This window comes from Podarcis raffonei, chromosome 11, assembly GCF_027172205.1.
Source record: "Podarcis raffonei isolate rPodRaf1 chromosome 11, rPodRaf1.pri, whole genome shotgun sequence".
In the NCBI taxonomy this organism is placed as follows: Eukaryota; Metazoa; Chordata; class Lepidosauria; order Squamata; family Lacertidae; genus Podarcis; species Podarcis raffonei.
Window position 1 is genome coordinate 35,049,391 of NC_070612.1, and position 17,836 is coordinate 35,067,226.

The 17,836-nt window shown below is 39.3% G+C and overlaps 1 protein-coding gene across 9 annotated transcripts in view; it reads left to right on the plus strand.

The window, feature by feature from the left end:
• ADGRV1 (adhesion G protein-coupled receptor V1) overlaps positions 1–17,836 on the plus strand; it is a 237,345-nt gene that overhangs the window by 107,316 nt on the left and 112,193 nt on the right. For 7 of the 9 annotated variants that reach the window (XM_053409101.1, XM_053409099.1, XM_053409104.1 and 4 more), the window contains 15 exons: positions 181–382; positions 965–1,184; positions 1,808–2,047; positions 3,384–3,533; positions 4,571–5,044; positions 6,257–6,400; positions 7,036–7,207; positions 7,940–8,075; positions 8,866–9,719; positions 10,677–10,794; positions 11,598–11,769; positions 13,296–13,538; positions 15,151–15,558; positions 16,106–16,290; positions 16,715–16,952. In XM_053409101.1, the coding sequence (XP_053265076.1) occupies positions 181–382; positions 965–1,184; positions 1,808–2,047; positions 3,384–3,533; positions 4,571–5,044; positions 6,257–6,400; positions 7,036–7,207; positions 7,940–8,075; positions 8,866–9,719; positions 10,677–10,794; positions 11,598–11,769; positions 13,296–13,538; positions 15,151–15,558; positions 16,106–16,290; positions 16,715–16,952 (3,956 nt within the window). Of the gene's footprint in view, positions 1–180; positions 383–964; positions 1,185–1,807; positions 2,048–3,383; positions 3,534–4,570; positions 5,045–6,256; positions 6,401–7,035; positions 7,208–7,939; positions 8,076–8,865; positions 9,720–10,676; positions 10,795–11,597; positions 11,770–13,295; positions 13,539–15,150; positions 15,559–16,105; positions 16,291–16,714; positions 16,953–17,836 lie in introns of those variants that run through there. The other 2 variants (XM_053409103.1, XM_053409108.1) reach the window with 2 other exon arrangements.

A 17,836-nucleotide genomic window follows, 5' to 3' on the forward strand; every position in this document is an offset into this window, starting at 1 on the left:
AGTCACTTTGCAATTCCAATTTTTGTCCTACCAATGGTGGCATTTGGGGGCAATTTCCTAATATTGCCTGAGTACCCCCCCCAAACATATGAACTCAAGTAAAAAAATAAATGATATGGCCATATACAAGTATGCAATTTAGAAAATGTCACTCATTCACTTTGAATTCATTTTTTGTAGTGGAAGAAGATGTTGGATTGATAATGATTCCAGTAGTGCGAAGACGTGGGACTTACGGCTTAGTGACTGCAGATTTCATATCTAGAAGTATTTCAGCTCTTCCTGACGGTGTTGACTACAGTATCATAAATAATTCAGTCATTTTTCATCATGGCCAAAACCAGAGTTTCATCAGTGTCTTAATCATAGATGACGATGAAAGGTAATGATGTTGAAGACTTCTTTGCATATGATAGGGAAATGGATAAGGAGGTCTAAAAATATATGAGAATATCTTTTGAATCATAGAATTGTAGTTAGAAGGGACTCCAAGAGTCATCTGATCCAACCCTTGCAATTCAGGAATTTCAACTAAAGCATCAAAGACAGATGGCCATCCAACCTCTGCTTAAAAACTTCGTTTTAAAAAGTTGCTGATAAACTTTTTTTTTTGCTGTAAACAAAATTTTCAGCTGTGAAGCAAACATTGATCAAGAATAAAATAAAGAGCAACCATTATTATCTCAGTCTCTTTTCTGGTTTCCTGTAAATTTCTCTTATGAAGAAATTAAAAATAGAGTTTCTATGTGTCTGTTAAATAAGCTGCAATTACATATATAAATGCAGATCATGCACTGGCAGTTATTTTCCCTTTCTTATGTCTACAGTGTAAACCACCCATAATTAATATTGAATATATGCAAATGTTCTGGTGAATTGCTGGGCTTTCAGATTTTAATGATGCCTATATGGAGAGGTCATGTTTGGTAGCAAAATGTGATCTTTTCTATTGTTTCTGGAATAGAGAATATGCTGAGCAGTTTGAAATCCAGCTAATAAGTGCTAGTGGGGGAGCAGTCCTTGGGCTCCACCTAGTGACCCAGATAACTATTGCTAAGAGCGACTCTCCGCATGGGACTGTCCGGTTCCTCAACCAAAGCCGAATAATTATCCCCAATCCTGATATGTCATTGACGCTGTCCTTGGTCCTGGAAAGAACTGGAGGCTTGGTGGGAGAATCTCAGGTATGGCTCCCCGTCTTAAATTAGATGCTGGTGAATTCCTTTTGTAAGGATGCACTTTATTATGAAATGAATGAGATTAAATTTCACACTCCCTTATTTTTCTATAAGATTGTGTCGTATAAGATTGTAAACCAGATTATACAGGAATTGTTTCTGGTCTACGCATCTACTGAATGTGATAAGATTATTTTAACCTTCATTTAGACTAGGTGGTAATTAGGCTATCCATTCCCCACCCCTCTTTCTGTGGTTGTTTTTTTCTGGTTTGTGTGCTTTCCAGTTTCTCAGATTGGTGTATTGCTTGCTATCTTTTACATTTTTAAAAATAACTGATACATCATTAACTGCTTGAGGGTTTTCATGGACAGAAAGGTGGGATATAAACAAACACATGAGTAAAATGGTACTCACTGCTATGGGCTAAGGATTGTTAGATCACTTAAGCCACCTGAGGTTAGAAGGACTGTGCTTCTCTTGCCAATACTCACATGGGAAATAGAGCAACTCTCCAGCCATCCTCCAGTTAATGTCTTTCGTAAAAGGTGCTAGCTGCCATAATTGTTCTATTGCAACTTGTTTATAATACTAACAAACACTACCTTTTGAATTTATATATTTCACAGATTAACTGGGATATTTTGGGACCTAACTCAGACGCAATTTTACCTGCTCTGAACAGTGACATTGGTGACCCGGTGAACGGATCCTTTTATTTTGAAGAAGCAGAAGGTGGTCTGAGAAGCATCACCTTGGAAATTTATCCTCATGAAGAAGTTGAAGTTCAGGAGACCTACATTGTTCGACTGAGCATTGCAAAGGGTGAAACAGAACTGGATCCAAAGGCTGCCAGCATTACACTAATAGTAAATTTTTTTTTTTTTTTAAAATGGGACTGTTTCTGTAGTAAAGCAGGTTGGGTTGCTCAATGTTTTTCCTGCCCAGGAATAGTTGAAAGCTTTGCAACACGAGGAAGGCTCAGCCATTCCTCTTCCCTGCATTTAAAGAATGTGTGAGAAAGTTGCGGGGATACCTGACTAGCCCCACTCCCACTACTGGCACACATAAGAGCCATGTCCATCTGTGCTTTGACCAATATCTGAAGCTATTCTATGCACATACTGATGAATAAAGCTCCTCCTTAGGAAGGTGAATCTTGGCTGAAATAACAAGTTCCTCTTGTGTTGAGGCGTTCTGGGAACATGAATTCATAAAGCCCCTTCTCATGCTTGCTGCATTGGCAGTGACATGGTGTGGCCAATGTGCATATTGACCATGGGAGTGGAGCTAACCTCATGGCCCAACAGCCTCCCCACCAACACCTCTTTTCAACACATGGTGGCATTTGCAGTTGAGTGAAAATAAGTGGGCATCTTGCCCTACCAAGCTGTTGAGAAGCAGGCACTGATACAGTCAGCTGTCCGGTTTTCCTGGCCATTGTTCATCTTAGCTAAAATTTCTTCTACTGTTTCTCCTTCCTGAACATGAATGGATCAGTACAGTGGTACCTCAGGTTAAGAACTTAATTTGTTTTGGAAGTCTGTTCTTAACCTGAAACTGTTCTTAACCTGAAGACCACTTTAGCAAATGGGGCCTCCTGCTGCCACTGTGCCGCCAGAGCACGATTTCTGTTCTCATCCTGAAGCAAAGTTCTTAACCCGAGGCACTATTTCTGGGTTAGTGGCGTCTGTAACCTGAAGCGTATGTAACCTGAAGCATATGTAACCCGAGGTACCACTGTAATTTTCTCCACTTCAGTTTTATTAAACTTTTCTTCCTCCGAGTCATTCTAACCTTCCCAACATTTAATTTGCTCTTTTAAACATTTAGGTTTATCAGCATCCAAAATTATTATTGACCATCATTGTGTGTGAAGTCAATACACTTGATTTCATTTGCAGAATATGCACAGAAAATCCTATTATCATAGTTCAGGTCCTTTTGTAATTCACATGCTGCTCTCATTGTAACCTTAACAAAACAATTAGCTGCCATGCTTAGGTTTGTTTATTTGTTCAAAAACAAGCTCAAAGTCACAGCATACAAGATTACTTGCATTGTTGTTTGGATCTTATGCCATTTTTTAAAAGGGAAAAAGTAAACATGCAATTAATATCTCATGAATTGTTGCTTAAACTGTTTAACTTTTATTTGTCCCACAAGTAAGGAAAGTCAATTATATGCTGTTGTAAACATTTTTAGATTCTGAAGTTTGGTGATCCCAATGGAATTGTGCAGTTTGCCCCTGAATCATTATCCCCAAAGTACTACGAGGAGCCATCAGCATCCGAAGGGCCACTACGCATCGTGCTTTTCATAATGCGAATTCAAGGCACCATGGGGAACATTACGGTAGTTTCAACCTTTGGTACTTATTTGGTAGTTTTGACTTTTGCTGCAAATTGCAACAGTGTAATCTGAAGTCTTTAGCAGCGCATTCGATCTCACCCTTGACTATGAAGGTGAAATTAGATCTTATGGAGACATCGTGCAATGTATGGTAGATTCGTAAAGTTCTTAACTAAAGTTTCTGAATGTTTTAGGTTTTTAAATTTACAGTATGATCACATCTTACACAGGGTTCCATGTATCTGCAAAAATACATATACTCAAACTCTTGGAACTGTCGCCGCCTGAGCATCCTGGTGCTTCTGGAGACAGTGCGTGAAGAGGGCCTTGGTTCCCAAGCAAAGAAGAGAGCATAGAAGCTCATTTGGCATTGGGTTTCCCCAGCGCTTTTAAGCTCACTGCCTTGCTTGGGGAATAAAGCCGCCACCACACGCCAGCTCTGGAGCCCCCAAGATGCTCTTGCAAGATCTCACAGGGCTGTCTGAGTTCCCGCAAGATCTCACAGGAGCATCCCAGGTTTGGCACGCAGACTGGACCTTACTTCCCAAGCAAGGCAGAGACCTTAAAAAACTCTTTTTTGCAGCAGGAAACCCCTTTTTAATATCTCCCCCTTGCTTGCATTTAACTTATGTGGCCTTCAGCCACATATGGTTGAAATTGTGCAAGTTAAATGTGCATAATAGGCAATCGTACTGTATTTCTTTGTTGGAATGATTTGGAAGACTATGTCAAGCATAAACAATAAATCAGTTTAAATGTTTCTTAGAGGAATGTGCTTGTTACTTTTAGAGGGACATATTTAGGGGAACTGTTATTATGAGTATTTTGCTACTATGCTGTGCATTATGGTTTATTATTATGCTGTGTGAATTATGTTCTTAATGTCGTACACTGCTCTGGGATCATTGATTAAAGGGTATATACAAATCAAATAAATAATAATAATAATAATTTCATATTAAAACTAATTGTCTAATATGTAAAAAGATATGAAGGTCTCACCACTTTTTGAACTTACTGATCAAATATTTTTATTTCAGGTTCACTGGGAGCTAAGTAGTGATTCAGATACTACAGATGATTTCCTTTTCACCAGCGGTTCTGCTGTAATTCCTGATGAGCAAAGGACATCTGAGATTGTTATATTCTTATTACCTGATGATGTCCCTGAAATAGATGAGCATTATGTGGTACAGCTTACTTCAGTGGAAGGAGGAGCTGATGTGGATCAGGAGAAAAGCACTTCTGGATTCACTGTTTTGGCAAATGATGATCCCCATGGAGTATTTGCCTTGTATTCTGAAAAGCAGTCAGTGCTGGTGAAGAACGATCTGAGCCGGCACATCCAGATTAACGTAACTCGTCATGCGGGGACTTTTGGAGATGTGATTGTGGAGTATCATGTTTCATCTCCTAGTGAAGAAAGCTTAGTCACGCCAGCCAATGCAGTGGGACATCTGCTAGTTAAAGCAGGTTCCAGTTTTGGAGTGAAGACTGTGCCAATACATACCCAGGTCTGTAATTTATCTTTACCTTGTGAGGTCCTTGAAACTGAGTTGAGTAAGCAGCATAGCAATACTTTGTGACCATTGTCCATTATAAGTTTGGCTGCAACCCAAAGCTTTCTAGAAAAATAAGAGTCCCATTTTCTAGAATCAGAATGGGGAGGCACCCCAGAGGTCATCTAGTCCTAATCCCTGCCTGGGCAGGAAATCTGCTGTTGTAGCATCCCTGGTCAGTAGCCATCTGGCCTCTGTTGTTTTTTTTAAAAAAACCCTCTAACTAAGGAATCCACCATCTTCTGATGCTGTCTGTTCCATTACTGAATAGTAATGGATGGGAAAAACTAGTAATAAATTTTACCATCACAAAGTTCTTCCTGATGTTAAGTCTTAAACCACTTTAATATGCACTTGTTGGTTTGGTTCCTGCCTGCTGGAGCAACAAATTTGTTCCACCATTGATGTGTCAGCCCTTCGAAAATCTGAAAATGGCTATTACATCACCTCTTAATAATCTCTTCTCCTTGCTAAACGCACACAACTCCTTCATCTTTCCTCCTCTGGGATACATTCCAGTCTGTCAATATCCTTTAAGAGATTGTGGCTGGGACCTTTCAAAGGAAGGGAGGTTTGACATGTGCAGTAGGGAGGGATTGCCTGTGCATTTCCTCTTATCATATGAAAACATTGTCTCCCAGGAAAGCCCTTTCAATACCAGTCCCTGAATTGTAGTCTTTGAAATACGCTTTTTCTATACGCAGTACTGATGGACAAAGAAAACTTGCAATTTAAAATATTTTCTTAGTGACAGCATGTTTCCCATAGTATAGTCTTTCATGGTCCAGAATCTTGCTTGGGTACAGTCTCTGTCCATGAGGAAACATCTGCCTTGGGGCCTGATTATGCTTTCAGCTTTTTCATAAACTATACTGGGTGAGGGTTTGCATGGCTGAACACCTTGTTACTACTACAACAACCCTCCTTGCACACTGTAAATGATTAATTATAATTGTATTCTGCATATAGGCAATAAAGAATAAATACTGAGGATGAACTTAAACAGTTGTGGCTTGAATATGCCACCATCTGCCATTATTCATAATTTAACATTATATTCTATTATTCTTTTGGGAAAGATTTTGGAAAACAACATGTTTAAAACAGTTCTCAATATGAGGATTTCCTAGTTGATGACAAAACAGATAAGTGATTATCTCCTTTCAGGTGTTTCTCTTCCTGGGCTTGAATTTTACTCTGAAACTGAACAGCGTAACCCTGTTTAATGTTAGTGCCAATATTGTGCCTAAAATATTAAATACAACGATGTCAGTCTCTGTCCCAATTCCCAAAGAAGCTGCCAATTCTCAGGTAAGTACAGCCATGTAACATCTGTACCACCAGAGGGCAGATCAAAATTAATGCAGACACAATGTTGTTAGAATTAACTGGCTGCCATATGCTGAAGCATTTGAACAAATTATTTGTAAATGTATCAGTGTAAAAACTGGTGAGGTTTTTGGTTTCAATATGTGCTTGTATTTACTTGCCGTGCATTTAGGAAGCAGCTTGTGCAAAGAGCAGAATGTAGATTTTTATGGATCAAATACTAATACATTTGGTTTTGAAAAACATGAATAGTTTTTGTTATATGGTTCCAAATTCTATCAATTGCTTCTGGAGATTTTCATTTAGATATCATTAGACTTCAGAGGAGAGGAGAGAAGTGACCCACTGTATCTTGTTGCCATGTGTATGTGCAAAAAAATACCTTGTGCTGATAGTGTGAGAATTAGATGCGTTTCAGAGTCAGATGTAAAAATTCTAGGGTTGTTAAAGGAGTGTATGATGCTGCCAGTAGAAGCAATACTTCATATAGGAATATTTGAGCCACAAAAGTATAAATTTACTTTAAGCACCATGTGGCTGCTGCTAAAGAATAACATGTATGTGCATGTAAAATGATCCATTTCTCACAATAACAACATCTTTCTCCATTTGGGTAGGTTGCCTTTGAGTCTGTTATCTTACGACTTACAAATATTACAGCAGGGACAACCCAAGCAATGATAACTCGGGAAGGAGTGTATGGCTCCATCACAGTAATGTGGAGTTCTGGATATCCACCTGGCTTGATTCCAGAGTTCCTTCAACCAGGCAATATTACACCAGCTTCTGGTGAGTGCTTCCATTTTGCCCTTTACAAGAAGAACCTGAGATCTTCTACATGCAAATCATATGCTCTACTGTTGGCACCATCTTTTGCTTCATAGAATCTTTAAACCACAAGGCTTAGGCTGTTGATGATTTTGCCCCTTCCAGGCCAGAAGTATGTTCATCACATCACGACCCTGACTGTTGCAGTTTTATTTCATTGGAAGAAGAAAGTTCTTGAGAACAGTGGGTTAAAGATGGCATTTTCCTGTTCTATTCCTGGCCCAGACATCTGGGGGGAAAACATATATAACTTTTATTATCTTTAATCATATAGAACTGTAAAGACTGCTCATTTCCTGCTTGCAGTATCTGATGAGAGGATAAAATTCTTAAGAGAGAATGCTGTGTCTTGCCAGGGATATTCAAAATTCAAGTTTTGTGTTATGCTTTTATTCATTAAGGTTTTATTCATATTTGCATATGTTCATTTTATTTTAATATTTGTTAAAAGAAGAGCAACCAAGTCTTTGTAAAGAGGCATACCACCATCTACCAGCAAAATACAGCTTTGTAAGTTACCTTACACCCAAATAAGCACAACATAAATTAACTTCTATTGATATTACCAAACCTTTGTTTTGTGATTGACTGATGAATAGAGACAACTCTGAAACTACGATCTAATGTGTAACTGTTGTTTCTGTTTAAAAATTCAATTGTTCTTTTAGCAACTTCCTTCCTTTCTCTTTTCAGGCATTGTTATTGTTCCTCATGGTGAACCAAACAGGACAATTTCTTTCCATGTTATACCAAATCCAAGTATCCCTGAAGCATTTGCTATACATTTGTCGGCTGTGCATAGCAATGTATCTGGTGGAGCTCATCTGAGGTAAGAAAGGCTATTGGTCAGATGCTATTCAGGAGCTGGACATTGGCAGTAAAAACTTTGATCTCATTTCATTATTCAATTACACTTATATCCCCCACTCATTCAAGGAATCATGACCTGCTCACATAGTAGTCTTCCCTTTGGGAAGCTTACAGAGCCAAACCTTCTAGCTTTGCAAAAACCATTATAAGTTGCCTTCTGACCATTCATTACACAGAGATGTGTACATGTGCATTTCTCTATCCGTGTGCCGGGGGGGGGGGGGAGAAATACATATGAGAAAGAACACACAGAGAGAAAATCTCTTTATGAACTAATGTTTCCAGTACAGTGGTACCTCAGGATGTGAACGGGATCCGTTCCGGAGCCCTGTTCGCATCCCGAATGGAACACAAGACGCGATGGTGCATCTGCGCGTGCGCATGACATCATTTTGATGGTCTGCGCATGTGCGCGTGGCGAAACCCGGAAGTAATGTGCTCCGTTACTTCTGGATCGCCGTGGAGTGCAACCCGAATTTGCCTAACCCGAAGTGTATTTATCCCGAGGTATGACTGTACATTTAAGATGAATCCAATATACACACTCTTTTTTTCTTTTTCTTTTTGAAAAATTACATCCAAGTCCTTAGTTGGTTCCAGCTGTTAAAAAATGGCGATGCTCTTACCTAAGGCTGGAGAAAGATTTTTTTCTGATAACCAGAAGTGGTAAGATGAGCTGTTTTTGCTTGTGGTTGTACTTTCTTGTGTAGGTCTTCGCAAATACAATTTTCACTTTGTTTTTGTTCCAGACCAGGCTTCACCGTTGCTGAAATTGAACCAATGGGAATCTTCCAGTTTGCACCTAACTCAACGAATATTTTAGTAAGGGAAGAAGCACAAATGGTCAAATTGTATGTACAAAGACTTTTTGGCTACCGAAGCAACCTCACAAAACTGTTCTATCAGACCATTGCAGGAAGTGCCAAACCACTAGAAGACTTTGAACCTGTTCATAATGGAGAGCTTGTTTTTGGACGCCTTCAGACTGAGGTTGTGTTTGAAATCTTGATAATTGATGACAGCATTTCAGAAGGAGATGAAATATTTTTTGTGAACTTAACATCTGTGGAAGTTATAGCTACACACCCATTTGACCCAACATGGAATCCACTTTTGAACCTAGAGTTTAGTGTTGCATCAGTTACCTTACTGGCAAGTGATATTGTTATCCATAATGGAATTTTAAGTCTTGGACCAGCTATTATTTACACTGAAGAAGACACCGACAGCAGCACACCCAATGCAGTTCTGATTCATATTAGGAGGACTCTAGGTTTTGTGGGAAATGTTTCTGTCACTGTTAAAACATTTGGTGGAATAAGTGCTCAGAGTGGGACAGATACATTCCCTTTTGAGATTGTCTCTGGGATTTCTAATCTAACCTGGGCAATTGAAGGAGTCGATTTTGAGGAGCTGACTCTGTCTGTTACATTGCTGGAAGGGGAACGAGAAAGTCAGGTGTCTGTCAGCATTCTTGATGATGATGAGCCTGAAGGACAGGAAATGTTTTATGTTGTGCTCTCTGACCCTCAAGGTGGAGCTCAGATTACAGAAGCTGTGGATGAACATGGTTTTCAAGGTTTTGCCACAATTATTATCAAAGGTAGGAGCTTTTTAGTGGAATCAATAAATAAATTAAACACTGTTAAGGTAGTTATTACGTTATGCTTACCTAGATTTTAAGAAGTTTTGCTGAATGTTGTATTTTTGTTGGTTTTATGCAAAGTGCTTAGAGAAAAACTGTAGTATTTTTTTTAAAAAAGGAACATGCTGATGAGATATACAGTAGGGATAAGCAGCCCTTCTGGGCTGGGACCAAAATTACAAGGCAAATCAGGGTCATTGTACTAATTTCAAATTTCAAAGGTGATATCAACAAAGCAGCCTGTGTTAGATCAGGGCTCGAAAAACCTTGTGTTGCTCTGGCACTCAGTTTTGCTGTACGCTCTATTTTTCTCTACACTATATCTCTATGTTTTTCTATATTTTAATGCCACCCTAGGCCCATGAACCTTGCAATAAGTCAGACTTCCCAAAATGCCTGTAAAACACTGAAGAACTGTGGGTGATTTTCTTTTTTAATGTCCAAAGTTTCAATTAACTTTTTTTTAAAAAAAGTTTTGCACTTTGATGATAGTATTGTGTACAGCCAAATGGCAAATGGCAATTACCTTTTCACAAGCATAGTCAGTGGGATCACAATATCAAAAATGTCTGATTCTAATGTAGCTTAAACCCCAAAGTGTGTGACTATGTGTACACACAACAGAGTGGATGGGGCAACTCAGTGAGATGCACAGGGTATAAGTATTAATAATAATAATAATAATAATAATAATAATAATAATAATAATAATTCCTGTGGCAGGATTTCCTTTAAAACAGGAATATTTCAGTTTCTCAGTTCATGTTATAATACCTTATAACAATTCATGTTATAATACCTTCTCATTCAGATTCACAGAGATATTTCAGGTTCTGCATGAATTCTTGAATAATGGAACATTGATTGGCAAGTATGTGCTTCTCAATAATTCTGGATGACCCATTTCTCACCCAGGAAATGATCTTCAGAATGGAATTCTGGGATTCAGTGAAGAGGCGCAAAGTGGCCTCGTGCTTGATGAAGATTCCGAAAAGAGGGAGGTGCAACTCATTGTTACCCGGCAACCAAACAGGTGCAGGCCACGGCTGGTAAAAAGGGCTGTCTCCACATGCTGTAATGTGTGTGGTTTTGAAATCAAAGAAACTGCCCTGAGCAGAAGAGGTTCTCATGGAACTTTTATCATAAATCTTTGGCTTTCAAGATGCTCTAATAGTTTACTGCAATTTGGCAAACTTGCCTCATAAATTTAGAATATGATTTAAGTCAGTCGGTCTACCAGAACTGAACAGAAATGAGAGAATTAAACACTCTACCAACCTAACTCATATACATAATAGCTGAGATGTGAAATTAATTTCCTTGCTTTTTGCACACACTTGTGATTTATGGCATACTTCACTAAGTAAGGTGCAATGGTCAGCTGATTAGGGTTGGAGGTTGTGGGTTCTGGCTTTGCTTCATCTCAGGCTCAAAAGTAGCCTTGCTGCCATCCATTTTTAAGTGGGAATCAAATCAATTGTGCTGGTGGTATTATTGCTATCATTCATTCATTCATTCACCCTAAAGTCCCAGGATAAGTTACAGCATCAAGCTCAAAAGCAGCTTGATTTTGTGCTATACCCCATCCTGGAACCTTAAGGAAGAAGGGCAGGCAATATGTACAAATTAAATCCAGTTGGCTCCTGTAAGATGTAGCAGACCAGCTTTAGGAAGTAATGCCATGAAGAGAATGTCTTTCACTTTCTTTGAAACATTTTGCTGTGCAATGTTACATTTGGAATGCAGGAGAAAATGTGGGTGGCTGGGTGGGCTGGCTTTGGTTTTCCGAATGTCTGCCTCTGTTGTTGCATTTATTCTGGTTTGCTTTGTTGATAGGGCTTTTGAAGATGTGAAAATCTCCTGGCGCGTGACCTTTAACAGAACATCTGTTGTCCTGCAGAAGGATGGCACGGATCTGGCAAATGAACTGCTGGCTGTCCTAGGGGTCGCCACTTGCAAGGCTGGTCAAACAAAATGCGCAATTGTTATTGAGATAAAGCCTGATAATGTGAGTACTGGTTATTTCAGATTGGCTGCTTAGAAAGACGGTGTGTTTATCTCCCCTCACTACCCCCCTCAGGGCATAAAAAGAAATAGGGTGTAGCAAGGGGAGGTGCAGGGGAGAAGGTGCTTCCTTGCTGCACCATCAGACTATCACTGAGCTACTGGCCCTGTAACACCATCAGCTTACACTTAGGAAAGGGTCTTATATACTGGGTCTTCTTTGTCATGTTTTCTGTGCAGTGACATCCATGAAATTCCACACATGGACACAAATAACTTTGGGAAATTCTAGAGCTTTAGCCATTGGACTGTTGCTTGCCCCAAAGGCAAGCTCTTGGCTAGCTAGCATGCATACCCTATAGAATGAAATGAATACCTTTCCGGTCAGTTTTGATCCACCATTCTTATAGCAGCTTCCAGGATTGCTATCTAATCTTGTGAAGTTACCTCACTTTTTGAAATTGGTGTCCATACTGTGGCCAAACAGAAATGTTTATAGGAAATCTGCAAGCAGGATTCAAGCACAGAAACACCCTCACCTCTTGTGGTCCCCAGCAACTGGTATTCAGGAGCATTATTGCCTCCAATCATGGAGGCAGAACACAGGCATCGTGGGTCGTAGCCATTGAAAGCCTTATCTTTCATCCTCTATGGAAGTCTTTGAACTTAACGCTCAAAGACATCCAAGCTACGCTCCAGAAAGTAAGAACTTTGCAAGTCCTCCTTCTTTGCTTTCTCCCCGAGTACTGCTGCCTTACTGCCCACAGTCTGCCTATTTGTTCTGGGAGTAATAAAGGCTACTTATTTAGCACATGATTTAAAGTGGAATTGTGGACTTGAAACATTTTTGCTGAAAAATCAGACATCATTTGACTGCAATTTGGGGGCGGGATGAAGATTGCATATCAAATGTATCCTCCAAAGCCATGCTTTCATAGATTTATAGGGAGCTGAAATGCTTTCAAATATTAATATGTAGTAGAGAATATTTGTCATTGGATTTATTTATTTTTACATGCACTTTCATGTACAAGTGCCTTAAAATCCATTTCATTTTGAAAATTTCAACATTTGGGGGATGTTTCATGCCATTTTCTTTTAAGTGCATATTTAAACCTTGGAGAGAATCATACTTTGAAGCCAAGGATGAAAGGACATAATAGTAGTGCTTGTTACGATTGTTTCAAAGGAGGGGCTCGTTTACTTTCCCAGGCTTGGGATGCTAACTGCAATGACTCTCCTGCCAATGTGTGATATGAATGGCTTAGATGAGAGATGCACAGGAGATCCTGGAAACAGCGACCTCAGATTCCAAAGAGCTGCTGTATATAAGATGACAGACATATTCATGCAAACTGTTTTCAGGACCAGCCTGTCTCAGAAATCTTTGGGGAGCTGATCCCTTGATTTGAAATGCATGATATACAAATGTATTCTCTAATAGAGCAAGACACGGTTCAAAAGCACATTTAATGATGTTCCTTTTGGCATCAATATTTACAGAGTTCTGAGTATCCTTTTGATTTTCAGGAACCTGAATTTGAAACCTATTTTTTCGTGGAGCTCTACGAAGTGGGTGCAGGAGCAGAACTGAACAACAGTGCCAGATTTGCCTACATAATAGTCCCAGAAAGTGACTCTCCTCGGGGTCTGATCTACTTTGCTGTGGGGTCTCGTTTGGCTGTGGCCCATAAGAAGACCACTTTAATTAGTCTTCAGGTGATTAGAGATTCTAGCACAGCACTTGCCACCTCAGTTGGCTACAGTACTCAGGTAGGACTAATGCACGAATTTATATACTATCTTCATTTATTCTCTAATGCAAAGAAAAAAGTTAGCAGGTGTTTGATTTTTGCAAAAGTTTTATGATACAAATTACAGCAATAGCATGCTGCAGCATGGATTTCTTCAGGGCTATTTTCCTAGAAAAAGAGGTGCCGGAACTCACCATGAACACCTCCCTCGTTCTCTTATAAATGGCAATGGCGTCCACCTGAGAGGTGCTGGAATTGAGTTCCGCTAGTCCCAACTGGAAAAAGCCCTGGGTTTCTTTCCCTTATTATTGGATGGTGAGATAGCGACTGTTACACATCATCCAGGACCTTCATTGCTAAGCTGGGGCTTGAGCCAAGGTCTCCCTAGTCTAAATCTCATACTTCATCAGCTATGCTATGCTGACACTTGCAAGAGTAAATTGTGACCTGTGTCTCACTGAGCTCAGTTGTAGCGACTCTCTTGATTTTGAATGGGAGCATTTTGACTACCATCAGGTTTACCACTCAGAGAATGAGTTTGATACCAACCTATAGGATGATGGTCTGATTCAGTGCAACATAGTTTCAAATGTTCTGCTTTGTTTATTAAATGTCCTTGGGTTATTTTTGCACACTTGCTTTGTCGCTGTGTGTGTTTTCTGGAGATACTATATTATACAACTGTGTGCATGCTATTTCACAGCATTTTCACAATGTCATGACACTAATACATAAGAATCAAACTATGAAAATTGCAGGTTGATGATCATTTGCCTCATTTAGATCACACACTCTGCAACCTCCATGGTCTTAACAAGCATGCATGGCAGATTGCCAAAGCATGAAGGAGATTAGGGAAAGGAAGTCAAGTAGGAGGCAGGAAGAACAAGGAATTTGCCTTGAGATCCTTATCCCCATTCTCCTCTTGCAAATAGTTTTAGGTGGTTTTTTTATTATTAAAAAAAATCACTCCCCACTTCCTTCATTCTTGCTGGTCTCACTGAGCCATCTGGAAGGGGCAAATAAACAGTTGTTTCTGCCAGTAACTGACAGGCAATGATTTTGTTCTCTAACATGTCAGTTCTCATAAGTAACTGCACTGGTTTACTTAAGGAAGAATAGGCAGTTCTGTTTGGAACTGGTTTAAACCGACTTTTATCCAGCATGGCTGAACTATTACAATTTTTAGTTGAGCAGGAAATGTACTTTGTTAATCATCATTAAGAGCAGTGGCAACAGTTGCCCCCATACTCTGGTGGAGTATCGATGCTACACTTCTGTGCCAAGCTCATCAATCAAATCTTGCTAATCCCCATTCGACATGTGTTCTGGTCCTGTCTTCTCCTGACGCAGACCACACAGTTCAGAAATATGTATTTTACAACCTAGCCTAACATGATACATCACTGACTAGCCAGCCTCAAACCTAGCACTTTGTTAGAAATACTTTGCCAAACACATTTTCCAGCATCGTCCTGATTAATTTTATTTGAAGTCAAGATATAAAAATATGAAAAATGCATTTTAAAATGTTCATAATTTGAAGCAAACCTGGCTTTGCACAGTATTTCTTAATCCTTACCTAGAGCTTCCTTGCTTATTTATTTATTTATTTATTTATTTATTTATAGGAGCTGATGAGACCTGAAGCTCTTGGCCGCATAATGATATCACCAGCCATTTCTGGGCAAGATTTTGCCAGATCTGAAGGAACGCTGTCCTTTGCATCTGGGCAGAGAGATGCTGTTCTGGATATAACACTCACTCCAGATACTGGATCCTTAAACCCGTTTCCTAAACGTTTCCAGGCTGTGCTTTTCAATCCTACTGGTGGTGCCAGAGTTGATGACATCTATGGTATTGCCAACATCACCATTGTGTCTGATTCAAACTCTCAAGCAGTCTGGGGTCTGGCTGATCAGTTGTCCCAACCACTTGATGACATAATTTTGAACAGAGTCCTCCAGTATTTAAACGTCAAAGTGGTCACAGAAAGTACAGAAGAGCAGCTTGCTGCAGTGATGCACATAATCGATAAGGTACATATGCAGATGTTCCTTTGGCCATGATGAATGGGCCCTAGATTTAGGCATGGATGCAGCAACTCCTTGGGGGATGTAAGCTGATGAAAATGATAAACAGCAGCCATGGCTCTGTGGGGGGAAATGTTGCTTTGATTCTGAAAAACAGAACTGACTATGAGTCTTCTGTAACAAGAACATACTAGGAAAGTATTTGCCAGCCTGCTTCTTATATGAAAGCTGTTGGTTCAGATGCCCAACTTAGATAGTAAGTTGGGATGGGCAATACTGTATGCTGTGATAGAGCCAGTATTCAAACCTGTAAGGGAATTTGCACTGGCCACTTGAGGGAACTTAAGGTCGTGACCCTTATATAGGGGGGAAAACTTAACTGTAATCATTGGGGTTCACCTCCAAATAATGTCTTTAGGATAAGAGCATTAGTTGGCTTTGTCTTGGAAAATCTTAATTCTAATAAACTAGTTTGGGTATGGAAGGAAAGTGTGATTGCTACCTGTACACATGGAATAATTTTTATTCTTTGACCAATTTTTTGTTCCCTAAGATAATATCTGAGGGGGAAAAGCAGGCACTCACTGATAAAAACCGAAGTCTCTTGTATGAGATCCTCTGTGCGCTTATTAACCCAAAACGCAAGGATACTCGAGGCTACAGCTTCCTTGCTGATGTTACTGAGAAATTTGCCTTTTCTCTTCCTATTGGAGTATTGTGTGGATCGCAGGGTGAACGGTAAGTCTTTCCACATGAGCCAGGAATATTTCTGAAATTGAACTGGATGTTGATGTCCATTTGGAATTTTGTCTATGCGTAATAGCCCTGTGGAACTAGAGATCTTAATATGTGAAGTGAGCAGAATAAGCTCTTTAAAAAAATCTTGCATTCTGTGATATAAACTACACATGATTGTTTTATTCAAATTGACTGATATGATGAATTGATCATATACAGCTCTTTTCCTGTCGTATTATCAAAACTTCTGCGTTAATGCTTGGAGACGTATTAGTAATTAATAATATATGAAAAATCCAGTTAATAGGCCAATAATAGGATGACAAAGGCATTAAGACAAGCATTATCCAGCACATGTTTCTTTCACAGGTAGCAAATGGCTTTTCCATTTCCTTAGTGTGTTGCTCCTTTTCTGTTTTAACAGAGGCAAAACCATCCTTGACCATTGCCCTTACATTGTCATAATGGCCCATCACTGGTATCCACAGCAAATCAATGGGCACAGATTTGATGGAAAAGATGGTGATTTCATTAGAGTTCCTGAACATTTGTTGGAAGTTTCTCATTCTGAAAATGAAAATTGTAGGTTCATTCAAGTCACTGAGTATAGTAGCCAGCAATGGTTTATAATGGGTGACAAAGGAACTGCCCTAAAAAATAAGGTATTATTTTTATTTTTATTTAATTGTTTCTAATCTAAAAAGTTTAAAGCTGCTTATATGGAGCTGCCAGGAATCTCCTGCCCAAGCATTGATCAGGTCTACAGACTCTTAGTTTTGCTGCTGCTATAAGATTAGTTGCTCCCTGCTTTTAAATTTAGACATGGGTTCGGGGTTTTTTTAAAGTGCTTAATATAGTTACCATCTGGAAAAGCAACCATATTAATCTGGAGCAGAATAAACACAGAGACTATGGTTGTTCCTTTTTGTCTTTAGAGATATGTTTGTATAGCATAACAGCCTTATTTTAGAGCAGGGGTTTTTTGAATGTAATTGTATCTAAACAATAATTGACCTGTATGTTTGGCCTTCACATGACACGTGGCTAGATAGAGTTTGGCAGGTAGCCCCATCAGAAAAACTATCTCACCATACCAAGTTTGCAAGGGGCAACACACAAAAAGACTGGTTCTGTGCTTTATGGCACCCATTCTTTGACTTTATCTACAAACAGTGAGACTTATGCCCCCTCCCACAGCTCATACAACTTTGTGGAGAGGTCTTAATGTAGCCAACCCTGTGTAAAGTGACAAACCCATTGCAAATATTATGTAAATATTTTTTATGCTAAAAAATAATAAAAATATTTGTATATTTTGTTTACAAATATTTGTATATTTATATATGCTTTATTTATGTACACATGGTTTGAGGATGAACTTAGCTGGTGGTATTATGGACACTGGCTCCGCGGTTTAAGCCTAGTAACCATGGAGTGCATATTCATATTTTCCTGTCATACGACTGAGGTGGAGTTTGGGCTTCTCTCCCTTAGAAAGTAGAGGAAGTACCAACTATGTCAGTAGCTGAGCATATACTTATGCATT